This window comes from Neopelma chrysocephalum, unplaced genomic scaffold (assembly GCF_003984885.1).
Source record: "Neopelma chrysocephalum unplaced genomic scaffold, ASM398488v2 Primary Assembly neopelma1_141, whole genome shotgun sequence".
Lineage (NCBI taxonomy): Eukaryota > Metazoa > Chordata > Aves > Passeriformes > Pipridae > Neopelma > Neopelma chrysocephalum.
Genome location: NW_020897803.1, coordinates 2,434,813 through 2,455,736, shown reverse-complemented (window position 1 = coordinate 2,455,736; position 20,924 = coordinate 2,434,813). Strand labels below are relative to the sequence as shown.

Genomic DNA, 20,924 nt, shown 5'->3' with positions numbered 1-20,924 from the left:
AGGAAACTCCTAATGGGACCCTGTTTTAATGACTTTGCTACATCCGGGAGTCTGCAGTACCTAACAGTCAAGTTCATCTCACTCCAAACATCATCATAATTACTACAGGAAGGAAAAAGTATATTTCTTTTTTTCCCTCCACTAGAAACTGCCTCAGATTACTGCAGGACCCGATTGTTTTCCAAAAACAGTAAGTGTTTCTAAATTGTTTGTAGAGAGAATATGCAACACTGTTTATTCTTTGGTTTGTTTTTAAATAAACGTTTGGATATAGACAGATTTTCAACTCACGGAAATAGTCCAAAAAAAGTCAACACATCATCAAACACCACAAAGCAAGTTGCTATGCCCCAAATCAGATTTACAGTCTGTAATGAAAGACCATATCAAAGTTGACACCTCTTAAGATGTCAAGAGTATTTCCAAAGTCCCAGCTCAGAGCAATAGCAAAGAATTTTTTCCAGTCTCCTGGTGATCCCACAAAATCAGTTGGATCCCAAAGTACAACGGATACATATGCCTGTTTTCACAAGTGTTTGGGCAGGGGGTTGGGAATTTGATAAACTTGACCAAACTAATCCAGGGTAAAACCCCCTTCCTGCTCTCAAACCTAAAATCTAGCAAAAAGATTAATGTAGAAGACAGGAGCACAACATGGCATACAATGTGCCTAAGAAAAATAACTTGGAGAAGCACAGAATCATGGAAGCATTATGGTTGGAAAAGACCTCCAGCATCATCAAGTCCAACCTTTGATTGAACACCACCATAACTAAACCATAGCACTGAGTGCCATGTCCAGTCCCCCCTCCAGGGATGGGGACTCTGCCACCTCTCTGGGCAGCTCCTTCCAATGCCTGACCCTTTCAGTGGAAAAACTCTTCCTGATGTAGGAAAAAATGAAAGATGCAACAACTCAAAAGTTAAATTACATTATTATAGTGAAAAAAGGCCCTTTCAAATAGCAGAAATTCTAAAGCACGGCATGAAAATAATACAGATTAAAAAGAGACAATAATTTATGAAAAATCATTAGACCAGTATGCTTTTTATTCTACTATCTCAGAAAATTATAACTGGGGCTTTTTTTCCTCAAGTAGAGAGAAACTGCTTACATCACCACATATAAAGTCATGAATGCAATGTAATTTATTGCATATATTATATTGCATTTGCAAATAATATATCAGAGTATTTCCTGCCATTCAAAAACAAGAAAACACCTGTAGGCTGAATGATTGTTTCAGCCTGGTGGATGTGTAATGTGTGGATGCACATCTGGGGATCTGATGCTAATAGGCAAGCAGGAGGTAACAGCTTGGCTGCCATGACTGCAACATAGACAAGGAAGATTCCCAACAGATGGATAACTGACAAGCTATAAGACAATCCCTAATTATAAGAGAATTTGGGATAGAGGGCATGCAGTAATTTAAACACGCTGGCTCTGGAAAGTAATTATTGCACTGAAAAACAACACACTCAATTCCAAAGAAGCCCTTAATCCATGTTTAAATAAGCTCTATACTAAACACACTTGTGCCTGAACACCTGCTTTTACCACAGGATTTGAGGGCAGCTTGTGTGCTTTTCAATTAAAGACTAATATTTAACTTTTGGGGGGAAGCAGAGTCTAGTTTTTCAGGGAAGAGATTAAAAATTAAAAGGTTAGGTTGTTATCACACTGCAGATTTGAATCAGAAGCCAAACTAGAAATCCGATTGAGCGAAAACTCAAGTGATCTGGATATAATCACATTTCAGATTTGCTGGGGATTAGGATGGATCAGCAGCAGGGCAGCAGCATGAGGGCAAACAAGGATTAACTTGTACTCAGCTCAAAAAACTTCTGCTACCCTCTCCCTCCAAACCTCTGAGGGATTCACCACCTGACACCCTGCTCTCACCTTCTGTAAGCAGGTGGCTGGAGAAAGCAGAGACCAGAACTGAGGAGTTCCCCTGTGCTCCACACACACCCCCTCCCAGGCCAGAGCAGCTGTTTGCCCATGGACATGGCATCAAGCAGCTGTTCCCAAAGGATGTGGATGATAAACTGAACCTCTCCATCATACCTACCCAGGGACACTCTACATGTACACATGACCACTGGCAAGTGCTTTATTTCATGTCCCTCTACTAAGTAGCTAGATCCACTTAGTAAATCCAAAATCCAATTGCTGCACCAAAAAAACCAGCCCACAGAGTTCAGGACAAGATGAAGTCTTTTGACTTTAAAGTTCACAGAATGACAGAATGGTTAGGGTTGGAAGGGACCTCTGGAGATCATCTAGTCCAACCCCCCAAGTCTTTTTTCATAATTTCTGAGGCACTGCTAGGTAAACACTCTTGAAAATTCAGTGGTGTAAAGAAATATCAGTCTTAAAAGTGCTGGCCAGGAGAGATTCAGAGAGGCCATTCACACCTTCCTCCAAGAGGAAGGCTCTCAAGGAAACAACAGATCTTTTCTAGTCTGCAACTTCATTTAGACAAGGCTCACTGAAACACAGGAGATGTGTCCAGCTTTAAATCTCTCAGTGAAACACACTCATTATCACAATTCTAACATTATTATTTGCAGACCAATTCCATGTGAGACCTACCACGTACCCAACCAAGGACTTGAAACAGCCACCACACTTTTTCCCCTGAATATCTTTTTAGCAGTTAGGCACAGAGCAAACTTGCAGAGAGATACCTTCCTTTAAAGACACCATTGACTCACACTCCTGTCTGAACTAAAACCAGTATCCTTTCCTTTCTCATGAGAGCCCCTTATTTATAACTTCTCTCTCTTTTTCCTTTTTTTTCCTTTTTTTAAGAATACTAATAGCAGCATTTAGGTTTTAGTAAAACAGTAGAAACAACATAAAATAAGTATATATTATTTACTATGGTGACGTTTTTTCTCCCCCTCCATTCTTCTCTCTCCTCTTATTCTCTTTCCTGTTGGGACTCTTCTAAAAAAATGTTGTAGCTTTCTTTCTTCCACTGCCTGCTGTGGTTAGTGTGGGTAGAGAAAAGATACAGAAGCTGATTCCCCTTTCACTATTCATTTCACTGGCAGTTCATCCCCTCACACTGTGTGAGAAACAAGATTTGCTGCTTATTAAACGTCCACCACAAGAAGAAATTTTAGCTTAATTTAATTAAATTTAATTCTTTCTAATTCCATCCTCTTTATTTACAAATACTTATTCCTAAGATCTCAAGGTGAAAGTTCTGGACACCCTATCTTCACAGTCAAAAATGTCAGAGACATTACACACTGTAAAAATGACACTTTAATGAATGGTCTATTAATTGAAGAAACAGAATGTTCAGTAGCTGTGATTACCTGAGAATTCAAAACTACTTCTTCAGCTAAAATGTCCCGTTTCCCACCCAACTGCTTTCCCCTGCCTGGTATGAACACCAGTTTTACAGCTAGAACAGTGATCTCGTGTTCATGGTTAACACACCTTGACTTCACTTCAAGTCACAGTCCCCCAGCCCTGCTTTTGTTTCCCATATTATTCTTTTGGGAGTAAAACCTGAAAACTCCTAGAACAGAACAGAAGAGTAGCTTCTTAAAATAAACTGCCCTTAGCTGTCAGCTCAGTGTAAGGATCACATTACCAAAATCAGAAAATAATCCTGTTGAGCCTTCAGGGAATTCAAGTTGTTCTGGCATCTAAAGAGGCACATTACAGCAGATGGAGATGCCCCTGTTAAACTGGAGCTACAGAATATTGAATAATTTGCTTTTATTTCTTTTCATAATAATAATGACTACATTATGTCATTCATTAGGAAAAAAAAGAAGGAATTCTTACTTACTGAATTCTACAACATCCTACTATTAATGTGACATAAAAAAATGCTGCAGAACACATTTATAAATAAAAACTTTCTATACATGCATACCTAAAACTTAGAATTACCTCTTACAGAGATTAAGGGGCTGTTCAGGTTAGGTCAAATTCTGCATGAGTGAACTCTGTATAAGGTTGCAAAACATCAAAGAACATGTTGAATATTTGACTTTCTTATGTTTGTCAAACTTCATGTCTTTTCTTAGTTCAGCTGGGTAGCAGATGACTGTTTCAACATATTTTACTGCTTTACTATAATCACCTTAGAGATTTTCTCTCTTTTTTTTTTCCTAAGAGAATGAAAGAATTTTTTTCTTCCTTAAGCAAAAGTTTTGTGTCCCATCCTTATTAAGGGTGGGGAGACAGGGGGATGAGACACACCAGAAAAATGATGCATTCCTAGGGGCAAGTGCACTGTTGGTTGAAGGTTTTTGGTCACTTTTTTAGTGGCATTTCTTAGAGGTAAGAGCTGGGCACCTCTAAGTTATTTATTCTGTTATTCCCCTTACCTTAAAAATCTCTGCCACATCAAAGAGAAAAGAGTCTAAGGGTTTTTTTTACCTAGAACTAATTCTTGTGACAAATGATCCCCTCCTCCAAATTGGAGAACAAGATTTTGAACACCCGAAGACCACCTCACTCCTACGTGTAAACTGACCACTCCTGTTCAGGCTGAGCACAAGAAATCACTATTTCCATTAGGTTTCATGCTATGTCACATGCTCAATTTAGGAGAATTTAAGTATGTGTATAAAGGCAGTGTCATTTAAGTAAATTCTTAAATACTCTGCTAAAAACATATGAATCCGAGTGTGAGAGAGACACCCCCTCTAATAATCATGTTATTTTGCTTGAAAATTTTGAAGCAATCATTCTATGAAACTTTATTACGTTTTTACAGCACAAACAGCAGCCTGGACAGGGCTATGAACAAACTGTGCATTTTTAAAGCCCAACATCCTTTTCTGTCAATTAATCATCATTGTTAATAAAACGTATTATTGAAAAATAGCCATAAAAGAAGCATTCCTGGGCGGTTTAAGGTATGATTCAAGAAAGCATTCCAAGACTGGAAATACCAATGGCAAGTAAAAATGCATTACTGCAACCATATTGTTGAAGAGAACTGTCCTGTATCACTCCTGCAGTTCCTCAGGCCTGTCACAGTGTCAGCTTTTACCATATGGCTCTTCCTTCCCTTGTTGAAAGTGAATCTTTCTGTCAAAGAGCAGCTGTTCTAAATTATCACATCAAATTTTAACCTTACAGTAGACAACCACTGAACCCACAGATTCATGACAGTGAAATAGTTTCACCTCCTTGACCTGTGAAGGATTGTTTTAGGTCTCTCTCTGCCTAACAGAGATAGCTACACTAATTGCCAGGGTATCTGATGCAGGCAGGCACTCAAAGCTGAAGCCAGAAACAAATTCTATGCCATCAACTTTGCATCTTCTCTCCCTAAACACACTGTGTGAAGTCCATGTTATTATTTTCCTGGTGTGCCACCGAGAATAAAACTGGGATTTCAAATGCAAGGAGGATAAGACATTCCAAATGCAACCCTCATTATTCAGTTTGTAATCCAAAGAAACAGTAAATTCTGATACTTTTCCTGCAGTCTAAGTGTCTCAATAAAGTCTGATATCAATTGCTGGTTATTTAGATGTCTGCCAACAGCATGTTTTGACAACATCTTGTGCTTCATGCTGAGAAGCAGCAGACACATAGAAGACTCCTGTCGTCTTGTGCTCATCTTTCAAGATGGTTCTTACTTTAAGAGCATTTTCGCTGAATGTTATCAAAACTCACAGCTCTCCCTACAATTGCTCTCTCTGTTTAAAGCCTCGTACCAGCTGTCAGCTGTAATGCAAAGCCCTGTTAGCCTTTATAAGTTCCACTCTGGAACTAATAAGGGATTGTCAAATAGCTCCTTACACAGACTGCCAGTGGCAGAGAAACGCAGGGAAAAAGAGTGTGTTCCACGAATTCCCACTGACAATACAACCTTTGTGCAGCCCTGAGCTAAAGCCCATATTGAAAATCACCCAAAGACACTACAAGGAGAAACATGCTCAGGATGATACTATTAATTTAGTTTTTAATCTTTTGAAAGCCTCCAAAGAAGCAAACCCATTAAAATGAAAAGGTTAAGGAAATGCCAGCAAGATCCCCCAGGATCTCCTGTGACAGACAGCCCTGAGATATTTGCAGGAAAATCCTGCACAAAAAATTCAACGGTAGGGATATTGAACATATAAGTGTCAGAGAATAAAGGCAAAAATTTTTATGCTAAAAAAGGAAGGAAATGTTTCACAAATTTGCTAAATTGTAGAGAATCTGGGCAGAAGGGTGTGGTGTGGTGACTATTTTGTCAGGGTTGGGAGAGGGTTGGTCTTTTTGTTGCCTGAAAAGCTGGTAAGGGCGAATAAGGAAGAAATTGCCAAAATACACACAATGTGGTAACATATCTGGATCAAACAAACATACAGTGCAAGTGTATTAAGTTGCATTTTGTGAGTCATCAAGACTTTTGCAAATATTTCCATCTTCTGGGTAAACCTTTCCATCTCCCAGCTAGTTTCAAGCACAAAAAATCAATGCTAAATTCTCTAGTCATGTCATATATTGACACTGTACCACTGAACAACTACTAAATTTTCTAAAGGACACTTAATTGTAGGCTCCCAATCACTGAACATCAAAAACTGAATAGAAATATGTATGATCATGTTTTTAAACACCTCTCTCCCAGTCTCCAAGAAATTTAGTAAAGATTCCTCTCAAGTAACTTCAAAGGACTGAAAGAACACTTTCTAACATGAGAATGTGCATAGTGTTGTATCAAAAAATCTCTTTGCTAGTAATTTCAGAATGCTCCTTTTTAATTTTTTGTTCTTCAGGATGTGTGACAAATACACTCACAAACCATAAGATTAAGCCAAATAAATTTTGCCTTAAAAACTCGCATTTAAAATCTGCTGTTTATGATGTACAAATTGGAGAATATTTTCCAAATTTGTTACAGTCAGAGAATGTTAGGTAAAAAGTTGGCTGGGACCTTTAGGAAGCATTCAGTGCAACTTAATTCTTCTTCCATAAAAATCATCTGGATATCTTTGACATAACTTACATTAGAGTTAAATAAAGTCTAAGCAGGAAGGTAAATCCTTGTCTGAGTGCTCTGTTTATGTACTTATAGAACATAAAGTAGATAAAAACAATGAATATTTTACAAATAAAGTGATTCATAATTTATAGCTGCTGTCATTTTAGTTTACTAGCTTGAAAGACTAAGAGTCCTTCTAAAAAGCTTCTCTCTTGCTTTTTTTAAAATCAAAACAATACTTCTTCAAACCGAAGGAATAAAAACACACCTCAAACCTCCACTTCAAAAAATGTGAATCACTTTTTCAGATTTCATGTAAAAGGAAACCTTCTTGATAGTTCCATTATTATATGGTATGATCTTCATGTGAACAGTTCCTACATTTTATTAAATATAATTTCTTCTATACAGAGTCTAAGAGTTAAAATGACACTTTTTTTAGTGTGAGCAATACATCTGAGCCACTCAGCTATTTCCAAGGAAAAATGTCTTTGCAGTTGCAGCATGTGTGCCTTCCATCTGTTTTCACTTGCACAAAGTTGAGTAGTTCCACACAGTATCTTTTTCTCTTTACATGTAAAGTTCTCTCTTTTTTTTTACTGATCTAAGAAAGTAAAAATTAGATTCACTGATGCAGAGACAAAACGGTTCTTTAAAGCATGGAAAAAAAGAAATCTGGAGAGATGTTTTTTGTTCCTTTGTATTAATGATGCTTTACATATTTTAATCTCAAGTACAGCATTCATTCCACTGAAAGCATTAAGCAATGTATGTGATGGTTCAGATTTAGCAGCCAGAGATGGCATTCCTCTCATATCTCCATAAACTCAGACAGAGAACTATGATTTAAGATATGCTCACTATACAACCTGAAGCTGAAAAATTTAGTGTTAAGGGAAACCTTGTGAAGTCATTTTTGCAATAACCAGGCACAGTGGGTGAACTTAACCTCTCTCTCCTTTACCCCTTACTCCCTTTTCTCCCATCCAATCCACCTGATTAATAGCTAAAAATTAAATACATAAGGAAGAACTGTTGCTCTACATTTTTTTTCTTCCAGCTTTGTTATAGAAAATGTATCAGTCGCTTTTGGTTAAAACTTACAACTTTATTACATAGTATTACATAGGAAATGTACAGTTCAGACTTACTCAATTTCAGCAACTACAATTTAGAACTATACCTTCAAACAACAGCATGCAGAAAACGTTATTCTGTGCTTTTTGAGTCATTCTGTTCAGGCTCACCAATTTAATTTTCCATTTGATAAGTGAAGCCACAAAGCTTGGTTTTGGTCTAAAGGGTCACCTGTTGGAAGCATTCAAAAGAACATTCAAGCTCACTCGTACTCCTACGTGCATAAACAATTGTCCACTGCATCTTTGCTAATTAGGTAGATCATACTGAAAAATAACATTCTCCATGTCCAGCTAGTCTTTCTGAAGTGCAAGAAATAAACCAACAACAGAATAGACACATTCAGGATGGAAAAGATTTATTAGTCCAAGCCTGCCAGTACAGGATTTCCTTTATCATCTGGTTACTGCTTTTTTTAAAAAACAGCTCCTTAAACAAGGCTTTTTTTTCCGAAGAGACTTCTAGATCATTAAAAAACTACAGACTTTTTTTTTCTACCATTTATCCTACATTTTCCCGTTTATTTTGATGTTGTTACCCCACTAATCGACCTTCAGATCGTGAAATCTCTTTCCTCTCTCTAGCATTCAAAACAAAACTGAGTCTACTTCACTCACTGGGCAGGTGATGTGAATGCTCCTTTTCTTTTCTTGATCTTTGGGCTGTTCCAAACACTTTGCCATTGCATAATCTCCTGCTGTACTTGCAACTTCAATAGTACAACCCAAGCCTCATTTCCCTTTTCCTAAGAATCACACTGTTTACTTTGAGTACAGAGGCAGTCAAAAAGGATGAGTTGAGGTATAGAGTAATTTGTCCTTTAAAAAGGAAGGCACCAGTAGAGAGGAAGAGCTGGGAAAAGAGGTATTAGAGATGAGATATTAGACACAAAAGAGACCTTGAAAATTGTAAATATAGAAGCTGAAAAGGGAGCAGTTATTTTCTCACTATACAAGGGCATAAAAAACTCTATCCCACTGACTCTAAACAAGAATATTTAAACACAGAAGGAAGTTATGTTTTCCACACAAGACAAGATATGGCATTCGTTGCCATAAAAACTTAGAGATTAAAAATACAAATGAGCCAAAAAATAGGCAAATTAACAAGTCAAAGGTCACTAGTTTCTACCATATATAGTCTTTCTTACAACATCTATCTTAAAAGTCAACAGTAGACTGGAAGAAGTTAAAAGGTATGCTCAGTAAAGCAGCATTTTATATAGCTTTATATATTTTTTTTTTCCTTGGTTTTCCTTAAGAATTTGCCATTAGTGAATGTCAGAGAAAGAATACTAAGGTGGACAAACCTCTGACCTGATCTACTCTGGCTGTTTGATGGGAAAAAAAAGGAAAAGATGAGTTTTCCTTCTTGAGGGAGGAATAGGATGGAGAATATCAGAAATAACAGAAAGCATTTAGTGGGTAGTTCCAGACAGTTGTGATTTTTTCCCACTAATTAAATCACACTAATCTAAGAGGGAAGATGCTATAAAGATGCAGGCCAACATATGTATTATTTAAGGGGGACAACAGGTATGAAAGAGTGGGTTTTCCAACTTGCTCCCTGACCCATCTTACTGTATATCAGGCAAAACCAATCCCTCCAAAATACTGAGCAGGTGCAAAGTCTTTGCTACAGAAGGTGCTACATCTTAAGCTGTTAAGCTAAAGTATACCACAAATACCAGAATTCCTCAAAGTGACATATACAATTCACTTTTGAGAAATCATTTCTACACACACACACACACACACACACACACTAAAGAAGACAAGGATGGTCACAGTAAAATTCTTTTCCTGGCTGACAGGTAGGTATTTTACTGCTTATTAGGATCCAGACCAGGACAATATTCTACCCAACATGAATCATTAAGCTGAGTAAAGCTAGTAGTCCAGTCTTGGCTTTTCAGATCTTACATAAAGATTTGTTATAAGAAGTTTCATGTTTTTATATCTACACATATACCAATAAGAAGTTGTGTGAGCCTTATGTCAGCTTTTCCTGGTTGTGCAGAGAAAAAGCAGTCACGGAAATTTGTACCATTTGTGTTATTTGGGGGCATGACTGTTCCCTAATCATTTTACAGATACCAAAAAAAACCCAAAAACTGTTCTTAATGAAATTTAAATAGGTTGATCTTTTACCATTAAAATCCTTCATTTTAATCATCAGTGATAATCTCCTGCTAAAGCAAAATGACATTGTTTTTGAAAACAGCATTATGGAAACAAACAAAATCAGAAGCAGCCTGAATGCAGGATCAAGTAGTGACAGACATTGAGCTGTAAAATGTCTTCCCAACTACTGGGAAGACAATAATTTCTGTTACTAATTACTCCTTCAAACTTCAACTGAAACATATTTTTTTCAGCCCATGCTCATAACACCATTTTGGATCTTTGTCAGACACTACAATCCTGATTCTACTGCCCTTTTGTTGGCAAAAAAACCCCAAAAACTAAAACCCAAACAAACACAAAAATCCTTAAACCCTAAAAGACAGAGCAAGAGAAAGAGTGAAGGAAAAGAAATGAAAAGATGTAGCTTTGAGCCTGAGGTCAAAACTGAACTGTTTTTCTGAGCTTTCCAGCTCCTGCTGAGTTACCAATGCTGACAAATGGGAGGGTTTGAATTACTGACTGCTTTTAGAGTGCCACTTCAATCACACCACACTGGAAATATTTGATAAATATGACTTCCAATAAAAGTTAGTAGGACATAATATGCTAAATCAGAATAAACCAGAAGGACCTGTTGCTGTTGTTAATGGCTTCCTCATATATCACTCCCTTGACCAAGAGCGGGTGAGGAAGAAAAAAAAAAAAAAGACAAAGAGGTGGGAGAAAAAAAAAAAAAGAAAAATAGAAGATAATTGTCCCAGTGTCTGATTTTTCTGCCTTCCAAATCATGTATGATATACCAAATTATGTATGATATACTCACACATGCATGTCAACTTACTCCTAATCTCTGCAAAACTCAGTAGGAGCTGCCTTGCCTACACCAAGCATTTGAAAACCTGTTTTTAATAAAAGTTTAGTTTATTTTATTTTACTTAGCTCAAATTTGGCTCAGTTGTAGTCTGTTGCTTTCTGGAGTGCTTGTCTTTTTCTGCTCATGTGTAACCGAAATTCTAAACCAACAGGTTTCAAACATTTACAAGGCCATGGGCTCTGTAATAAGCAAGACTATAAACACTGGATAAAAGAATATCTGTGATGTTATAGCATTTCTAAGTGTAGCTATAGGAGGCCCTAGATAAAGCATTTCTGAATAACAAAATATTCTCCCCTGAATTCAGCAACAGAAGAATTTAAATTTTTTTTCTTAATATCAGTATTAAGCATACTCAGACTTGGATACCCAATTTATTTATTGATGGTAAAAATGATTTAAAATCTACTTGAAAGCAAAATCAAACAAAACACACCCTTAACCCCTTTCCTCCCAGATCTCCCTGGCATTTTCTGAGAAAAGGTCATGTCAGAGTAACAGATTTCACAACTACCTGTCTATGGTTTGGTAGCTCCACAGGAATCATTTTTTGACACCAAGTTGCTGTAGGACTGATTAAACCAGGTTTAATCAACCAGGTTCATAATACTTTAAATTTCTCTTGTAGATACATGGATTTGCACATGTACACATACACACAGCCCCCAGTAAACATCTCAGCTACTGCTCCTTCCATCCATGGTATTTCTAGATATCTAAGTCTTAGTTATATATTTAATGGAAAACCCTTTGCCACAGTGAGCACCCCTTAAGGCTCTCTATGAAAAGAGGTTTAAGGTTCAACTAGCACAAAACTTCAACACGTAATTTTATAAAAAGCATAAAAAAGTAAGCCACCATCATTTTGGTTGATATCAAAATTAGTAAATGCAACATGCATTTCTCTAACATTTAAGAGACCATTTCTGTAGAAACTCCAGATCACTGGTGTATTCTTGTTCTTGGGAGCATTCACATAACCATAGTTTGCAGAAGCAAAAAGTTTGGAGAAAATTATTTTGAGTTAAATACATGAGCACTTATGAAAATGCAGTTTTAAATTTGAACTATTAATTTTCCAAATGTACCTGCATTTAGTAATTGTGCTACCAGAACAATGCTACATGTTTTTTTCTGACCAATCCCAACTAATCAACACAGCTCAATAGCAAAACTCATACACGGAACCAAAAAGTTAAAAAAAAAAAAAAATCACATATTTAGACACAAACAAAGCATTTAAGTAAACTACAATATACTGAAAGGAAGTCCAAGAGTGGTAAGAGAGGCTAGATTTGCTACACAGAGTGTTTACTAAAAATCAACTGTTGACTCTCATCAAATACTTTTAGCAAATTACATTATTTACACAGTTTAAATAAATGGCAATTTAAAAAAAAGGCAATTTTAGGAGCTAATGCATTTCTCTCAGGAACTTGGAGCAAAGGAACACACCCCAGTACACAGAGCAGGGGCAGAGGGTGAAGCCCCTGTCAACAGCAGAACTACGAACACGGAAGGCATTGTTACCTTGGCACGCAAAGCCTCTTTCTTCATAGCCAGCATTACACAAGCACTTCCCTATGGGCACTAGCCATTCTCCTTCTGTACTGCAGTACATCTTGGGGGGCTCTTCCTCCTTGGAATGGTTGACACAAGATCCCCGTACCTCCACCAGCGACTGGGAGTCCATGGGCACCGTGTCGGGGAACATGGCGAGGTTCTTGACGGTGAAAGGGCACTTTTTGAAGTACACTCGCACCGAGACTAAGGCAACACAAGCTCCCACATCTTGGAAAGCCAAGTAAAAGCCTTTCCTGCTGATGGGCCCCACCTCACGGACTTCTGTGTTCAGCTTGAGGATTCTGTCCCCGAGGTCCATCTGGGTGAAGCTCTCGTCAGCCGCGATGGTGTCGATCTTTGTAAACTGGTGCTCCTTGAACTTGACCGAGTGGTCATCATCAGATTCCATATAGTACAGATTGAAGGTCTCCTTGCAAGTGCCCAGGACTAGAGGGATGCTATTGCAGTCCCTCAAGGTGAACTTGAGCTCCACATAGATCTTCTGAGCTGAGTTGCGTGGAATCCAGTTTGTTCGCAGCCAATTGTTCTGACTGTGATCCATAACATTGCACACTTGGTAAGTTCTGATTGGGGTATAATGCTCATCAACACCACTAATCTCTTCCCACTGCAGAAAAAAAAAAAAAAGAAAAAAGAAAATATTTTAAAATCAATTATTATACCAATAAAAATCACACCTAGATGAAAAAGCAGAAGTAACTTTGCTTGGATGCCGCTATAAAATAGTCAATGAAGTCTGATTGAATTTGCATGCATTTTTTTCCTATTAAAACATATAAACATCTTAAATGGACACAGAATTCACCATTAATTAGTCAGTTTTTACCAAGTTATTTCAGGGTGGCATGAAAGAGATGCTATAGCTGTTTGACATTATTAAAAACCTGTGATTTCCTAAACTATACCCATGATTCCAGCATGTCCTTCAACTACACTCACCTGAAATGGAAGAGATTCACAAGGGCACCATCACATTTTAACTGTTATAATCGGTTGTATTTCAAAGATTAAACAAGATTTGAAATCTTACAAACAACAGCCAATGGCTCCAACTGAAATTCCATACAGTCATTAAAAAACCTTACAGTTTTCCTTTTATTCAAAGCATGACAATTGATTTTGGCTGGGATATATGTACTCTGGACAAACAGTCAAGCTCAGCCCAGTTCTCAGAGTTATTAAGAATTACTTCCAACTTACCATTCCTTGGTTAGTTAATTCTTCTGTGGACTATATATACTAGGACACTAAAATGTTTTTTGAAGAACACACACACAGCCATCATTTGGTTTTACAGCAGACATCAGCTGACAAACTTACTTGACCCACTGAAGGAATGGGTTTTCTATTTTTGAATTACTCACCAGTCCTTCCCGATTTCTGAAGTCACACTTACCAGAGGAATAGTTACCAATCACAGGAAAAAAGAAATCCTATTGGGGCACTTACAGTAAATATTTACTGTTAGTCTTTTACCATACACAACTAAGTAACTTTAAGATTTATCTTTCTTTGTTTTCTCCCATTCAGGGAGAAAAACTGAAAATGCAGAGCAGATAGAATTAAGGATGTTGTCAGCTGCCATTCTTGCAGGAGGGAGACGAACTATCACACAAACATCTTCCCTCAAAAATCAAGTTACCTCAATGTTATATTTAAGATCTCAGTCTAATTACTTGTTTTACATCAGCACCTTTTGCTGCAGGACCTTAGTGTACTGCAGAGCAGACAACAGGAGAGGAAAGTATTCCCAGTAGAAAAGTAAAGTGCAGAAGTGTTTACAGTTTCTTGGTTTTACAATACAAGCATATCTCACACATATACAAAGAAATAAAAAAAAGAGTGGTCACATCAGAGTAGCATCTGAGAGTTCTCAGTCCCAACCCACTTATTTATGAAAGCTTTAACATGACTAAGAGCTGGTCTGCACAATGAAATTGTCCACACACCACTGAAGATGTGATTTTAAATCATGTTATTAAACCAGCAGATAAAAGCAGTATAAATACTCTTCCTTTAATTGAAACAAAGTTTATTGTAGTTCACTTTACAGATCAGACTGTACACAAGTTTTATCTCTTCCTGACTAGTTCAACAGAGTTTAAAACATGATCTTGGATGTGTCTAGAGCAGCTGAAATGCTGCAGCAAGCCATAACATGCTACTTTGCCAAAAAAAGCTTGCAGGACAGGGTCTTGCTGAGTCAAAATCACTACAACTAGAGCTCATGGCCACTTGAGAGCTTGGCACCACGTGGTAGCTCATCATAAAAGTACGAGCTCCTGCCTGCAGCTGGACCCTGGCTCCCAGCCTCTGCCAACTTCCAAAATTGAGTGAAGAGCTCTCCTCTGACAGATGTCCCTGAAAAAGTACAGGCCTTGAGCCAACAATCTGACCCTGTTGCAAAGAGCTGTTCAGATGCCACAACTGCCTCCAAAGAAGCTGGATGTCCCAATTTATCTGGAGGTCTTAGCTGGACAAATAAAACTCCACTTACAACAACCAGATGAAACTAGACAAGATTATATAATGAAACCCAATGTTATGAGCATTTTAAGCAACCCACACTGATTCCTAAGTCATCCAGTGATTATCTTTTCCATACAATTTCTAATCAGTTCATCATATTTTAAATGCTCACTGGGAAATAGAAACAAAACCAGGAACGTGTAGAGTTTCAAATATCTCCACAATTCAATAATTATGATCAAAGTAAAAAGCAAGCAGTACATTTGCAATGCCCATACATTGCAGCTTTTCCCAGTAAGCCTTCTTATTGTCATCTGCAGATGACCTTAAAAGATGATAAGCAGATTATCAAGAACATTGAGACAATTTTCCTTCCATGACCCAAGAGTTTTTTCTAAGTGAGGTTTCTCAAACACCTACATTTGCACTCATTTTAATTTTTATTTCTGTACTTGTAACTCATATTCAACTTGCTCTGTAAGGTTACAATAGTTAATAGTCACTTATTCAGTATTACAGTATTCAATGCAGTTTTAATTTGTACACCTATCATTCTAACCTATATTCTCAAACAGTTGGCTGAAAGAAAAGGACAAGAAGGTAGGAGTTAAAAAGTAAAGGAAGAAATATATAAACAGGAATAATTATGGGAAAAAGTTGATTTTCAAATCTTAGAGAAAAGCAGAGTGTAAAAAAATTAAGATATTCCTTATAATAGAAGACATAGATCTTACTTACAACAAAAGCTACAGAAAAAAATGCCCTTACTGTAGGTAACAAAAGATGCATAGAGATGAGAAAAATAATTAGAAACAAAAAGTGTCTAAGGTAATTTTAAACACATGAGGAAAATTCTATTTTGCCAGGAGGTGAGGGGTAAATCAGCTAAAAGAAGAGTCCAGAATTACTATGCTGTAATATTTGTATCTTAGGATACAGAAAGAAAAGAACAGCATTCTGAGTATGCAGAGACCTGGGCTTGAACAGGTCAAAATAGAAATGGGACAATGAAATGCAAAGTAAAGGCTCCAATAGAGATGTGGGATGCATTGAAAAAACCTTCACAAGTCAAACAGATGAGGACATGTTTCTTTTCACCTCCTGCATTGAGTACAGCCTGCTGCAGTCTCAGCTTCCTCTTCTCCCATCTAAACTTCCCAGAACTATTCCCATCCCATGAAGCACCAGCATGGGATAGGGGGGTAATTTCTATTAAATCAACTCTCCCAAACAGTATATCTTGCAACCACTACTGTTTCTGCAGGATCAAGAATGCACTGCAGGGACAAGAAACCATCCAGCAAGAAAGTATGGCCACCCAAATTTAGTCACCACAGAAACCCACCTGGAACTTAAAACAAAACAACAATAAAAAGAGAAGTATTTCTGATGATACCGTATTTTCCTATGCAAAATTTTAACTTGTTGAGGCTTGGTTAAAAAAATAAGAACAGTTTGCATTTTTGTTCTTCAGATAGGTGGAAAAAATAAAGCAGAAGGTGCCAGAGTCAGCTACCCAAGTAAGCAAGGAGTTGGCACTGTGTAATAGTGAGGAGGGAGGGTGTTCGTGGGAGTCAGGCTGAGAACTTAAAGGAAGTCTGTTGAAATGCTGGCAGAATGACTGTATGAAAGATCTGTACTTAAATCACATAAATAAGACACTGGCAGGACTCAAACCTAATTTTCACCTCCATTATTTGGGTAACTCTAGTCCACGGGGCATTACACTTCAGACGTGTCCCAATTGGCATTTCTTTCTTCCAATACTGGGCAGCTACAAAACTAATGGATGTTTATCAGTCCTGGCTATGGTTAGACTGGAAATTAATAACTTAGTCCTAAATACTGGACTGATGAAATGACAGGACTGTCCTCTGAGCAGTCCAATAGGAATGATAAATTCAAAATATTTTAGGAAGATATTTCTAAAAATGTGTCAGGGATTCTACAACAGCATGATGTGGGACACACCATTTCTGAATTTATATTATTATACAGTACTTATATCATATTGATGCTCTCAGGCACATTCAAAGCTTTCAAAACATGTCCAGGAGAAGTGCCATAGCATCACTCCTTTCCCAGCATGTGATTTGGCTTTTGGAAAATGTTCTTTTGTTTGCTTTTCATTTTTTAAATCTTCTTTGGATACTGTTAATGACAGGAAACAAGAGATTGTTTTCAGTGGTATAGAAAAGTCTCAAGATCCCCAGTGAGAGGGTCTAACTCATGTGCCCTTGTCATACTGATTGACAAAGTTGGGCCAAAAAGGATTTTGTTTGCCAGAACAGATCCAGCAGAGTGTGCTGGACTTATGGCTTTAGTTTATTTCTTCCAATCTCTTTACAAAAGAAAAGTATAGAAGTGAATGTAGGACGTTTCCTAGGATGTCATGAGCAGTTTCAGTAAAAAGTTCCCTCCCAATGTGGGAATCTGGGACATGAGTGATCTCCTCAATTCTTTCATCCTGCCTGTGTCATCAGTTTTTGTGTTGTCTTATCTGTCATATTAAAAAAAACCCAAATCTTCAGCTTACAACAGGAAATTGAAGGACATTTTGTGATTTACAATATAGGTATGTCACTGCATGATCCCAAAAAACCTACACTTCATCTTTCAGCATCACATTGCTATAAAACCCCTAAACTGCAAAGCATAAAACTCCAACAAAAATGGAGTTTTGTAATTGTTCAAGGAACCTATGGAACCCAGGTAGCTAAATCCACGACATTCCACTGACAACCTCAGGCAACAGTATAACAACGTTTACTTGCAATTTTATTTTGCATTAAAAAATTGATATGATGTTTTAATTGGTATGAGCACCATTTAGGTAAACCCAACTGTCCTCTAACATAAATATGTCTTTGAAACTTCACAAAAACATCTTCATGTGCTGGGATGCCCCACCCTTGCTAAGTGGAGCACTTAAGTCTTTGCTTATTTCTAAACTAATTGTTAAAAACTGGGGTTTTTTCAGTATAATTGCTTTTCACTATTTATGAGATGTTCACAGAAGCCTCTACAGAACCACCATTCAAATTTTACCTGAAAAAACACATTTTGTTTTAATACTGAAAACTAACCCTCTCATCTACTGACTCTTAATATTCAGCACAGTTTTCAAGTAGAAGAAAAAAAAATCACCTTTATTATGCCTTGCTGAGCAATGACAGGAAAGTCTGCATTCCCATGCATGCCCACTTTCTGCTATTTAGTCAAGCAATTCCCTTCCCAATGAAAAAGATGATGATGATTGGAATCTCACATTTCAGATACTCAGTGCATGCAACTTTTCCACAGTTCACTGACAGAATACCAACTAGCTCATAATATTTTCCTCTTTTTTTTTTCCTCTTCCTTGGTTGCCAGGCAATCACAATAAAAAGAGGTAAACAAACAAGTCTTGCCATAAGCAACAGAATTAACAAAATTAATTCTGGTTTCCCACCAATCTGTGTCTTATAGACTCAGATGTCTAATAAAAGCTGAGTGCAAAAAAGTCTCTTCCTCATTGTGACCATTGTGACCATTTCTGTGTCTCTTCCTCTCTTCCTGTCACTTTTTCATAAGTCTTGTAGGGATAAAAGCCTTTGGAAGCCTCTGCTCCTCCGTGAAATTGTTAAAATTCACCTCTGATCGCAAAAACTATTAAGCAAGATCTGCCTTTCCCTTGCATATACACACATTTAAGTGCATATGTATCTGTTTATTTCCCATTTTCTCTGGAGATTATGCCAAAAAGAAGGCAATGGCTTCACATACAAGCGAAGTACAGTTTTTAAAACTGCTAAGATTAGTGTAGGCACGATAAATTTCTATTAAGATTTTAATAGAAAAAATAAAAATATACTATATTTCCCAAAAAAAACCCAAAATGTTCTATTATTCTGTTGCTTAAAGTTAGGCAAATGAGGGTTTCATGAAGTTCCTAGAAAAAGCTGAAATATTCCAAAGCTGCATAATACATGTTCAATTCCTATAAATACTGAGGTGACTAACAAGCAGGCATTTGAGCTATTACTCTATATTATGTTAACACATTTTGAATTAGTGTTTTCCTCAGTGACTCATTTTATAGGAAATGAACAATTTTTTCTTAACAGAAGGAAAAAAGTCACAGCTTCAGTAAAAGTCCTCAGTAAGAGCATAAGGTGGATATTCCTGGTGAAAAGTTCATTCCATTGGAAATAAGAGAGAGACCTTGTGCTAAGCAAGACTTAAGGAAAGGACTAGAAAAATCAAGAAATAGTATTGGACAGAGGGAAACCACAACAGAAAAGACAAACCATCATAGGCATTTGTATCTTTATAAAAGAACCCAAAACATCTACAAGTTATTTTCTGACAAGTTTATGCTCATGACATTAATTACCTGAAAATATAACTCAAGTTAAGTATAAAACATATTTTATACCACAGAAATACAACAGATTAAGATTGAAAGCCTCAGGCATGAGAATATTCACCACTTATATAAATAACATTTGTACTATTTGGTTTAGGGTCTTGCTTAAATGACTTTGCATAAGAAAACTTGACCTAAAATCTTCCAGTATAATAGAGAATTATATCATAATTCAACATATATATTAAGTTTAAAACTTTCTTTCTCTGTTGCATGCTGTCCAATAGTTCAAACACATTTGGGAAACTGGTTGCAGGATTTAAGACAAAATTAACATTTTTGATGCCTCCTTTGTTTTAGCACTTAGATCTTCTGTGAACTTTTTATTGTAAAATTAAATATATCTAAACTCAGATCAGTAAGTGAATCAAGATTTTTCATATGTTGAACATACTTCTAATATAACCTACTGAACTTCAAACAAATATACAGAGAGAAAGAACTTTTCCAGTTATTTGAAAGTAAAAGTGGAGAGTTTTATGTAGACAACAGCTAAAATTCTGGTGAGAAGTGAGGAAATCAAATCAACACCAAAAATTAACACACACTTTAGGACAGCTTCAGATTAGCAATCAAATAATTCAAGTCTAAATGAAAAACGGAACCTTCCAACATACTGTATAAAAGCTTAACGAAACAGTAGCAGGATGCCAGAGCTCTTAAATCTTGCTATTATCAAAACCCCTGTAATGACTATGTATCCTAGAAGAATGCATTCCAGGTCAGCTCATCAATATGAAAACACTTTCTTCATAACATCACCAAAGATGCTGATTCAAGACCCATTATTACCAACCAGCTGAGATCAGAGGACAGGAAATTATCTGCTTTGGGAGCTTAAGAAACTTAAAAAGTACCACGGGATTTTTTTTTCCACACTTGGCATTCAAAAAAATCAATGAAATTTCTTTCTGGCACTGGTTCTAGCCCCAGTTTTTATTTTTAGCTTTTTTTTATAATTTGCAAATGAAAGAAGAAGTTGCATTGCAAGAGTTTTTTGATTAAGTTACACAGACACTGAAATTATCATTACCGTTGCATAAAAAACCCTCCTAAGACAGATTTTGGGACAGTTTCCCCTAATGCTGTTTTACCAATCTATGTTTTTCCATTACCCAGTCAGGACTGTTAAATGAGAAAGCTCTACTGTGACAGAAAATAAGCATGTTAGAGAGCATGTAAGGTTCAAAGAAGTTATATATTGTTATAAAATTACACACAACAATATTCAGTCTAAGATTCACTTGTTCTTACCACCCTGTTCTCCCTCTCTGTTCAGTTCCCCACTGAAGTTTTTACATTTGTGGGAGCAGACAAAGCACCCCTGACAGCACATCATTGTATTCAGGAGATTTTGTTCACAGCTT

General features: G+C 36.9%; 1 protein-coding gene across 2 annotated transcripts in view; it reads right to left on the bottom strand.

Moving 5' to 3' along the window:
- Positions 1 to 20,924, bottom strand: part of EPHA3 (EPH receptor A3) — a 206,343-nt gene that overhangs the window by 126,386 nt on the left and 59,033 nt on the right. For both annotated transcript variants that reach the window (XM_027699756.1, XM_027699755.1), the window contains exon 3: positions 12,627 to 13,287. In XM_027699756.1, coding sequence (XP_027555557.1) covers positions 12,627 to 13,287 — 661 coding nt within the window. The remainder of the gene's footprint in view (positions 1 to 12,626; positions 13,288 to 20,924) is intronic.